Below are 10999 nucleotides of genomic sequence, written 5' to 3'. Positions count from 1 at the left end.
AGCCGGCCTGGCGGGGCGCGCTGCGGAGCTGGGGCCAGTGGAACCGCCCACGGACCCGCAGGGCCCCTCCCTCATTCCTGTAATTTAAAGTTCTCAAACGAGAAGCACCGAATCGGGCTCAGGTCCAGACGGTGGGGTGCGGCCTTGCTCAAGTGACTCACTGCGGCCTCATCCTAAAGCGGGGGCTACCAACCATCCCTGTTGCTCAAGGTCGTTGTGAGGAGGAGATACGTAAAGTGAAGCACTTCCACCAATGTGGTACATAACAAAAGCAAATAAGCGTGAATTAAACCAATTGCAAAAGCTTGGAGTGTGCAAAAGTGTGCCACTCCCAACCCCAGCCTCAGAGGAGGAATAAGGTCCTTCTCTGCCCTGGCAGGGTATTAATGAATCTTATCCTGTCTCAGGTGGTCTCCGACAGGGCCCTGTGGGGCCAGGGCCTCATTTTACAGATGGGGAAATGGAGGTACAGAGAGGTTGAAGGCTTTGCCCTGGGTCACACAGTTGGTAAACCCACACAACCAGGATTCAAAGGCAGGATGGTCTGGTTCCAAAGCCTGAGCAATTCCCATTGAACTGGCCAAAGGCCAACAGACAAGAGACGCCGATCACCTTGGTGGACCTGGCTGTGTATCACAGGGGTAGGCCCACAAGCCTGAGCTCAGGTAGTTCAAATCTTCCCAGCTGTCTGACCCTAGGCAAGGACTCCTTCTCTGCTGTGAGCTTCAGTGTCTCGCTCTGTAAAATGGGCGCTAAGAGGCAATTAAATGGGCCAATGTCTGGCTCATAATGGGGGCTTATTGATTGGCAGCCTCGTTGTTGCTGTGCCACTGATATCATTACTAAAGACCCATGGAGCCAGGCCTTCCTAGAACAGGGGGTCGCATTCACTAGTGGGGAAGAAAGGAAGGTATTCCCAAAGAGGGAACAGCAGGTCCTGGGCAGGCTGAAATGAGAGTGGGTATCTGGAGGGTCTCTGAGGTGCAGGGAGCACCTGTAGGTGACAATCTAACATCCCCTGCCCCTCCCTGTGCCATGTGCTGTGCCTTCCAGAAGAAGCAAGAGAGCCCTCTGCCACGTGTGCTGGGGAGGAAGGGCAGCCATTTGCCTGCTGGGGAGAGAAAATAGGCAAGGCATATAATGGCTTAACAGGGGCCCGGCACAGGTGAGTGTTCATTTAAATAATGGTTACTGTTATTGTTACTGATATAAGTCCCCCTGCCCAGAGGTGAGGAGGGTGGCTGCTGAGCAGAACGACTTCCCCCAGGCCAGGCTGGCACTGCTCAGCCAAGGCTCCCAGGCCTGGAGGATGCAGCCTGCTACTCCTGCCTACTCCTGCCTTCTGTCTCAGCCTCTTCTCCAAGCAAGGCTCCTGAGGAGGGGGACTAAAGACAGCTGGCTCCCTTGCTTCTCCTGGGACCGAACCTCTGTTTTCCCCCAAGTAAGGAGGGGATGGCTGGCAGCCATGCCTGCCTCACGCCCATACCACGGTGGCACCTTGGATGGCATGAAGTGGGCACCACACTGCATGGGGTTGTCAGTTATATTCTGGTAATGACCACCCCTCTCTGGGCCTCAGTTTCCCCATCTGAAAAACGAGAGGACTGATCTAAATAATTTCTAAGGATTCTTTGAACTTATGTGATGAAAGGGACCCTAGGTCCCTTTCCTGGCTGGGGAAAACCCTAGGGCTCACAGCTGTTGGGTGAGCTGCCAGGCCTGGAACTGAGGATGGAAGGCGGGTGGGACAGAAGGTATCCCCAGGTCATATGGTCAAACAGGGTTTCCAGAACCCTAAGGGGTCACAAAAGGCAGTCCTGAGGGCCCATCTGGTGGTCTCAGCATGTTAAGAAACCAATGGGCCCCTGGGCCAGGGGCACAGGCCACCAGAAACATCAAGGGACTCTGCTCTTGGAGCCCTAGTTCCTTCCCTCCTGATTGAAGCTCTGATCGGCAGATGTGTTTGCATCTAGGAGCTCTTCATTAATAAGGGGCTCTGATTAGGGAAGGAAATCCCCCAAAGGATGGAGTCTCCAGAGGAGGAAAAACAGCCAGCAGTGCCTTGAAGGCCAACAAGCTGGTGACCACAGCTCGCACGTGCTGCTTTCCTGGCACAGGAGCTAACAGGACATGCCCAGGGACTTGGTGCTCCTGCTGCCACTCTGGGCACCTCCCTTTACTGCCCCCTTCACCCAAGCCAGAATACCACCTCTGATTAGCCCAGTGGAGGAGGGGATCCTCCTTCAGCCCCCAAGGGTATCTGGGGAGGGAGAACAGGGGTGGCGGTGGGAGTGAGGGTGGAGGACCATATTATCTACATGCCAGCCACTGACCCCAGTCATCAGGATGCCTGTGGGTCACCCTGAACACGTGCCCGGGCCTTTTACCCTACAAAGCCAAGTAGCCTGTGAGAGGAGAGCAGGGCCTGAACTCATTTTGCATAGAGGGAAGCTGAGGCACTATGGGCTGACTTCCTCTCTGCAGTGTCTCCTACCATCCCCCCAGAATGCCCGCAGGACCCAATACCAGGTCAGCCCCCAACACCAACACAGCAAAAAGCCCCTGCCCCTGATGGCAGAGGCTCTGGGCACAGGGGGTTTCCAGGAGCCAGTCTCCAGGAGGCAGGGCAGGGGGTGGGGCACCCACAGGCCAATGAGGAGGCCCCAAGACTAGCTCATTCCCTCCCCCTCCCAACAACTCCCTGCGGGGAGGTGATTAGTTGGTGACCGGTTCCGGTTCCGGATTGGGTCTCAGCAGGAAAGGTCTGACCTCCCTGCCCCCAACTCTGAGATGGGAGGTTGGGAGGCACAGAGGAGGTACCTGAAGATAGAAAGGCCTAGTTCAAGTCCCAACTCTGCCTCTACTTGCTGTGTGACCTAAGGCAAGCTGCTTACCCTCTCTGAGCCTATTTCCTCATCATCTTGAGAGAGCAGGATCACACCTCCCTCACAAGGCTGTATGGGAACCTGCTCTGTAGACTGGAAAGTGCCGTCTACGGGCAAGATGGACTCAGACTCTGCTCCTAACTACCTGGCACTGAGGATTCCTGCTCCACTGCTGGACTCCCCTCTCGCACACCCAGCACTGTACTTGCTGCGGTCAGGCCCCTCCTTCTGGCCAGGGGCCATCTCTGGTGCTGAGATGCTGGGCCTTCACCTCCCAGTTGCCAGGAAAAGTAGAGGGAGGGAGAGAAGGAAGGAGAGGGGAGGCTGCAACCAGAAGGTGAGTCCCAACACTGAGGGGGCAGAGTGAGAAGAGAAACTGGAGACCCACCTTGAGCCTCCTGTGCTGCAAGCCCCTCAGCTAACAGAGGAGAAACTGTGGCCCAGAGAAGAGGATGATCTAATCAAGGTCATCTGCCCAGTTACAAGAGCAGCTGGAGCTAAAAGCTAGCCAGGGGAGGGGGCAAAAGGCACGTGCATGGATGTACAGGTAGACAGACAGACACAAAGGAGCCTTACTTTGGGGGCCATCCTTTCCACTTCACCAGATATTCGACTTTACCCTGCGGAGAGAGAGAAGCAGACACAGTGAGACCCACAGTTGTCCCTATAGCCGCTGGCGGGACAGCACGCCCAAAGGACCTCAGCCCCAAATCCCCTCTGCAGACAGGTGTTCCCCAGCACACAAACACAACCCAGGGACCCCCACCAGATCCTCACAAACCCAGAGAACCCAAACTTTGGCTGCTGCAAGACCACTCCAGTCTGCCCTCCCTACTAGCACCCAGGAGAGCACCTGGCGCCAAACAGCCCTGAGGTTCCTGTGGCCCAAGCTGGGAGCTTCTGTCACACATGGGGACACTGAGACCACATGGGGGCATGCATGTGTGGCCAAAGATCTGCAGAGTCCCAGTGCCAAGATCATAACTCTTCCTTTTTAGATTGGAAAACTCCCCAAATCCTAGAAAATTCCTCTCTGGGGTGTTCTGGATTCTCCTCCCTGTGAGCTGGGTCTCTGGAGAGGCTGCCCCTGGCCCAGAGGCAACAGGCCAGTGACTTTAGAACTCTCAACTCAAAAGACCCTGGCAGGACCCCACAGAAGACTGACAAAGTCTCCACCTACAGAAAGCGTGGTCAGCCCTGTGGTTGTTAGGAAACAGAGCCAGGCTCCTCCCTTGCTCACAGCCAGCAGGGGGCCTTTAAAAGTTTAAGGTCCACCTCCATTCAGTGCGTGAAGCCCCTCCACACCAGAACGCTAAGACCAAAATAAGGCACCTCTCCAGAGGCCTTCTCTGGCTACTTTTTCTGACGCTGTCCCTCCCTGGCACCTTACAGTTCTATTTCTGCAGAGCACACAGGCATCTGTCTGTATTTCCTCATTCACTGTGCATCTCTGCAGAATGCCAGCTCTCTGAGGGATATATCCTTGGGGCTCAGAATGGTGCCTAGTACACGACAGGTCCTCAATAAATGTCTTGCGTGACTGGCTGAAGGAATGATGATCCTCCATCGCACATCTCCGCTGCGGGTGGCGGTTCATCGCTGTGCCTGCTGCAGGCTACGCTAGTTGGAAAGCACTGAGCTTCGTGGCATACATTAGTCCTCTTTTAAGACGAGGAAACCCTGGGGAAGGGAGGAGGAGGAGGGCAGCCCCAGCCCTAAGACAGAGCTAAACCCCAAGTGGAATTGAGGGGAAGAAAAGATGCTCAGGACCCACCTTGCCCTTCATCCCTGGCACAAGACTCCAGGACTGAGTCTTCTCCGTGTAAGAAGATGGGCTGGCGACCAGCCCACCTGAGCTCCTGCTCCACCTCTACCTCTAACTTGCTGCGTGACCTTGAGTAGGCCACTTCCCCTGCCTGGCCTCAGTTTCTGCCTCTGTCAAATGGGATGAGGTGACACTCAGGCCCCTCCCATCTTGCCCCCTGGAGCTTCCCAAGGGGCCATAGAAAGAAGACAAGGGAAAAGGACAGTGATGTGTGCCAGGAGAGGAACTTTTCCTCCAGGACTTCCCCAAGCCCAACCTCCAGTCTTGGGTGAGCCCACTAGGCAAACTTGTGCACAGGAAGTGTAGACATCAGTCTGGGCCAACCGAAGTCCAGCTCTGAGGTGCTGGGTCCTGAACCCAGCATAACAAATGTCTCCTTAAATTGCAGGCTGTAAGTGAAGGCAAAGACAGAGGGGGAGGAGCTTCGAGGATGCCCCACAGCAGGGGGGGGCGCGGCGGGGAAGAGGGCTGTGGAGGGGGGTTGTGTAAGGGGTAAGGGGTAGGGATCACAAAAGGTCAAAGTCCAGCAGGAAAACTTCAGAGGCAAGAGGAGACTTTTCCAAAGCTCTGCCTCCAACTTCAAAGGACTTGGTGCTAAGAGTCCAGAGTCCCGAGTTCAAGACCCAGCTCTGACACTAAACACACTGGGCAAGTGGCTTCAACTTGGGCCTCAGTCTCCCCATATTTAGAATGAAAGAGGGACCAGGGATGATGGCGCTCAGGGTGCCTACATTCCGCTCCTAATTTCCAGCTCAAGCGGGCTCAGGTGTCCCCAACATCCCGGGGCGACAACTTTTATTCTACTTGCCCCACGGCGGCAGGGAAACTGAGGCACGAGCTGGGGAGACCGGCCCTGCAGCGCAGGGCTGCCTGGGTCCCTCGCCCCACTTTCCCCCTCGCCCCCAGCGCGGAAGGGGCTGTGCTGGGGACGAGAGGGGACCTCGCTGGGGTCCCGGGAGCCGCCCCCGGGCAGCCTCACCTTCCGCACGCGCTTCTTCCGGATGCTCTCCACGGCGAACACCTGCTCGCCGATGGCTGACAGCTCCATGCGGGGCAGCGGGCGAGCGGGCCCAGGGCCGGGCCTGGCCGGGCCGGGGGCGGAGCTGCGGGGCCGCGGCTGAGGCGCGCGATGCTGGGGCCGGCGGGGTCCCAGTCACCCTCGGCCCGGCGCGCACGCGCACGCGCACGCGCGCACACCCCCTCGCGCTGCCTCACGCCGCCGACGTCCCATTTTTGAACCTGCGCAACGTTTTCCTCCTCGCCAGCGAGCGCGCGCGCGCGCGGGGAGGGGGCGGGGCGGGAGCGCGCGGCCGGCCGGCCGCGGGGCTGAGCTCGCGCCCTGCGGTTAGCTCCGCCCCCTCACCCGGGGCCCCGCCCCTCCGAGGCCCCGCCCCGCCCGCCGGGTGCCGTGGGCTGCCGGGCGACGCCGCGTGTTTGGCGAGCGCAGGTCTGCACCTGGCGGACGCCCGCGCGCCCCCTCTCGCCGCTGGGTGCCGGGGCCGGACATGATCTGCGATACCGAGACGCGATTCCTATAATCTTCCGGTGGCTTTGAGGGTCCGCAACGGCAGGTCCCAAGCAGGGCAGATGAGGAAGCGCAGGTCATTTGCTGCGCCTTCCACCACGCCGTCCGGGCCGCGGACCCTCGGGCTGTTGGGGTCAGGACCGAAAAGGTTTCCCACCCTGCCCTCCGGAGCGGCGTGGTTTGGTGTGTGCCGAGCAGGCGCCTCTGCGTCCCTCCGTCGGACCTCGACGGCCGAGAGACGCTCGGGCCAGGCGCGGGCGCGGCCGCTGCGGGATAAGGTGCCCGCGGGGCGGGTTCTGCTGCTCCTCTGCCCGGCCCTCCCCGTCCCCCGCGCGCGCCTGGCACTCGGGACGGAGTAGGTGCTCACCATTTGTGGAATGCATGGATCTTGAGGTCCGAGACAAGTCGTTATCCCCCACCGCGCCCGGCCCCCTCTTCACCCTCCCGTTGGACCGAGCTTTCTAGCTCCTTCCCGCTGCCTCCGGCGATCTGAGTCCTGGCTCCCTGACCTCCTCTCAGTGACCCAGGCTGCCCTTCCCTCACCACAACCCCCCCCCCGGGCCCTGGCTCATGCCTCATCTTTTCTCTGGACAGCAACGACCTGCTCTCGGAGCCGCCATCCCGTCTGATCTTTGCCCACCCTGTGCTTAAAAACTTTACGGAGCTCCCTGTTCCCCTGAGAATAAAATCCAAACGCGTTTGTCTGGCACACAGAAAAACAGGAGATTCACACCTTTTTATCAAAAGCAACAGAAACCAGACAGAAAACTATCATCCTAGAATCATATAATCCAGTGAAAATATCTTTCAAGAAGTATGTACCTAGTAGAAGGTACATATTATGTTTCCAGAATGAGTGTGAAATAATGGCATTCACAAATACAAAAACTTAAGAGTTTGCCACTAGCAGACTCTCCATAAGGGAAATTGCAAAGGAGGAACTTCAGGCAGGAAGAAGCTAATCCCAGAGGTCTCATGTAATAGGGAATAAAGAACAATGAATGAAAAACATTGATAATGTAAAACAATAACAATGTCTTCTGGATAAAAATAGAACTAAAATACACAATGACAATGGCATGTCACTTGGGTGATGGAGTTAAGTTTTTAAGATCCTTGTATTCATCAGGAGGAAGGTGGAGGTAGATATCAAATACACTTAGACTTTGATGAGGTAAGAATCCAAGTTGTTGGCCAGGTGTGGTGGCTCATGCGTGAATTAATAATTCCAGCACTTCGGGAGGCTGAGACAGGAGGATCACTTGAGGCCAGGAGTTCAAGACAAGCCTGGGCAACACAGCCAGTCCACATCTCTACGAAAAAATTTAAAAATCAGCTAGGCATGGTAGCCCATGCCTGTAGTTCTAGCTACTTGGGAGGCTGAGGCAGGAGGATCACTGGAATTTGAGGTTACAGTGAGCTACGATCATGCCAGTGCACTCCAGCCTGGGCAGCAGAGCGAGAGCGAGACCTTGTCTCTAAACAAACAAACAAACAAACAAAAAAGAATACAAGTTGCTATTACTGGGATAAATACTGTAAGAATGGAAATACAGTGTATATTTATCCAAATTGTTAGAGGGCAACTAGATGATAGATATAAATTCAGATGTTCTATAATTCAATAAATGCAAGTGGACTAAATGTTGTAATTATAATAACAAAGATTATCAGACTGCAAAAATTGCTAGATGCAGTTTACAAGGGACAGTTGCAAGAGACAGGTCCAACACATAAGCATAAGGAAAGGTCAGAAGTAAACACGTGGGGAAATCTCATGCAAATGCTAGCAAAAAAAGACTGGCGGAGCTATTTTAATATTGGGGGCAAATCACTAGAGATAAATAAGGTCAATTCATAATGAAAAAAATCCAATTTTTCAGAAAAATTGAACCATTTCAAATTTGTATGAAAAAACCATAGCCTTAAAATGTAAGAATTACACTGAAAAATAGACAAATCAACAATTACAGTGGGAGATTTTAACACACATCCCTCTGTAATTGGAAGGACAAGCAGAAAAATATTCACTAAGGATATAGGGGATTTGAACATGTTTAATAAACTTGTTGGATGTTGTAGAACACTGTGTCTTCCATGGTAAAATACTTTCCTTTTCGAGATATATAGAACAATTACAAAAAGTTAATCTCAAGAATTTTCAAAAGCCTGAAATAATGATATTATGAATAACTTTATTACACTAGCGTGAAGATTTTAATGAAATGGGCAAATTCCTAGAAAACTGTAAATTACCAAAATGGACTCAAGATAAAGAGAAAACTTGCGTTTTCTATGACCATCCTGCTCATAGTACCAGAGTGTTGCATAACCGGTCACTGACCATTCAAAACACTTTCTGGCCTTAGCCCTGAGCAGGGTCCAGGAGGCACTGACTGTCCAGGCACTAATTCTGTGATTTATGTGTCATAAGAAGGTTCGGGGGATCTGGGGCAGCCCTGGAGGGAGTCATTACACCTAGAGGCTGGCAGTGGTGGCCATGTACCAACTGGTATGAAACTATTTTGGTACTTTTGCAACCTGAAGTCCTTTGGCACCAGCTGAACATCCGACCTCCCCATCACTAAAGGGACTGAATGGGCATCAGTGATGTTCCTGCAAAGAAAACTCAGACCCAGAAGGCTTCGCCTATAAGTTATTCAAAGAGGAAATAATTCCAGTCCTACACCACTTAATAGAAAAAGAGGGAATACTTCTCAATTCTTTTTACGATGAGTACAGTACAATTACAGGCCAATGTCACTTATAAATATAGGTACCAAAATCCTAAACAAAACATTAGCAAACTAAATTGAGCAGTATATAAAAATGATGATCCGTTGTGATAAAATAGCGTCTAGTCTAGAAATGCAAGGTTGGTTTAACATTTGAAAATCAGTCACTATGATTCACCAGATTGAAAATGAAAGGAGAAAGACATATGATCATCTCAATAGATGGAGGAATATCTGTTTATGTTCAACGGAGCATAAGTCATATAGGAAACGTTTGATAACTTCAACTACATTTAAGCTACGAGCTTTCCTTATCAAAAGACTGTATAGAGAGTGAACAGAAAAGGAAAATAAATATTTAAAACACTCATAATTTGACAAAGGAGAAGATGGAAAGAGTCCTGTGCGTTAATTAGGAAGATGGACCATCAGTTGTAACAAAATGCAGGGACACAGAAGGGTGGCAAAGCCTTGGACAGGCCCTGCAGAGAGAGGAACCATATGTGACAAAAAAAAAAAAAACATGGATAAGTTGCTCAACCTCATGAGTAATGCAAATAAAAACCCACGACAGGCTGGGCGCAGTGGCTCACGCCTGTAATCCTAGCACTCTGGGAGGCCGAGGCGGGCGGATTGTTTGAGCTCAGGAGTTCGAGACCAGCCTGAGCAAGAGCGAGACCCCGTCTCTACCAAAAATAGAAAGAAATTAATTGGACAGCTAAAAATATATAGAAAAAATTAGCCGGGCATGGTGGCACATGCCTGTAGTCCCAGCTACTCGGGAGGCTGAGGCAGTAGGATCGCTTGAGCCCAGGAGTTTGACGTTGCTGTGAAATAGGCTGATGCCACGGCACTCTAGCCCAGGCAACAAAGTGAGACTTTGTCTAAAAAAAAAAAAAAAACCCCACAACAAGATACAACTTCACCCCCACCTGATTAGTAAGAGTTTCAAAGTCTGATAAAGGAAATTCTTGCAAGCGCTGGCAGGAATGTGGTTCAATATGAACTCTCATATGCTGCTGGTGACAGTAAGAGTGGATTCAACTATTTTGGAAATCCGTTTGGCCCTACTGAGTAAATTTACACCTGCATAATCTGTGACCCTGCAATGTGTCCCTTGGGACATAGCTTAGACAAGTCTTGCAAGTGTGCAATAAAATATATGTCTTTAAATGTGCATAGCAACAATATTTGTAAAAACCTGAAGCTGGAAATAACCCCCAAACCCAGTAGGCTGAGCAAGTAAAGCCTGGAATATTCACACACAGGATTCTTATCCAGAATTGAAACTGAATGAATTCCAGTGATACACATCAACTTGAAAGAATCTCTTGAAATACCATCGAACAAAGGAAATAAGAATACGAACTATATGGTGCCACTTACATACAGTTCACAGGCAAAGCTAAACACTATGTTGCACAGGGATGCATGTGTAGATGCTGAAACAAAAGAGAAAACAAGGAGATGATTATCGCAGAGATCAGAACGGTGATTTCTTCTTGGGAAGAGAGGTGAGTATGAATACAGAAGAACACACAGTTCTGGCAATGCGCCCTTTCTTAATTAGGAGGTTGATTATGTGGGCATTCGAATTTTTTTTTTTTTTTTGATAGGGTCTTGCTCTGTTGCCCGGGCTGGAGTGCAGTGGCATCATCATAGCTCACTGCAGCCCCGAACTCCTGGACTCAAGCCATCCTCCTGCCTCTGCCTCCTGGGACTACAGGTTTGTGCCACCACACCCAGCTAATTTTTCTGTTTTTTGTGGAGACAGAGTCTTGCTATGTTGCCCAAGTTGGTCTTGAACTCCTGGCCTCAAGCAATCCTCCAGCGTCAGCCTCCCAAAGTGCTGGGATGACAGATGTGAGCCACCTCACTCAGCCTAGAATTATTATTATTCTTTAAATGTTTGTATGTTTTATACACTCTTATGTATGTAGTATGTATCATAATCCAAAAATTAAATTAAATTTAGAAGAAATGTTTCTGAAACTGTAGTTGGGGACAAGACACTACAGGGCATTTTAGG

The 10999-nt window shown here is 51.8% G+C and overlaps 1 protein-coding gene across 1 annotated transcript in view; it reads right to left on the bottom strand.

Annotated features, from left to right (window-relative positions):
• Positions 1 to 5861, bottom strand: part of CBX7 (chromobox homolog 7) — a 16064-nt gene extending 10203 nt beyond the window's left edge. Inside the window, exons 1-2 of the mRNA XM_012637961.1 lie at positions 5690 to 5861; positions 3462 to 3505 (exon numbers count right to left, since the gene is read on the bottom strand). Coding sequence (XP_012493415.1) covers positions 3462 to 3505; positions 5690 to 5758 — 113 coding nt within the window. The 5' untranslated portion in view covers positions 5759 to 5861. The remainder of the gene's footprint in view (positions 1 to 3461; positions 3506 to 5689) is intronic.
• Between the last annotated feature and the right edge of the window lie 5138 nt (positions 5862 to 10999).

Source organism: Propithecus coquereli, unplaced genomic scaffold, assembly GCF_000956105.1.
Source record: "Propithecus coquereli isolate 6110/MARCELLA unplaced genomic scaffold, Pcoq_1.0 Scaffold126, whole genome shotgun sequence".
In the NCBI taxonomy this organism is placed as follows: Eukaryota; Metazoa; Chordata; class Mammalia; order Primates; family Indriidae; genus Propithecus; species Propithecus coquereli.
Note: the sequence above shows the minus strand (reverse complement) of the source record. Positions and strands in the feature narration are given on the sequence as shown.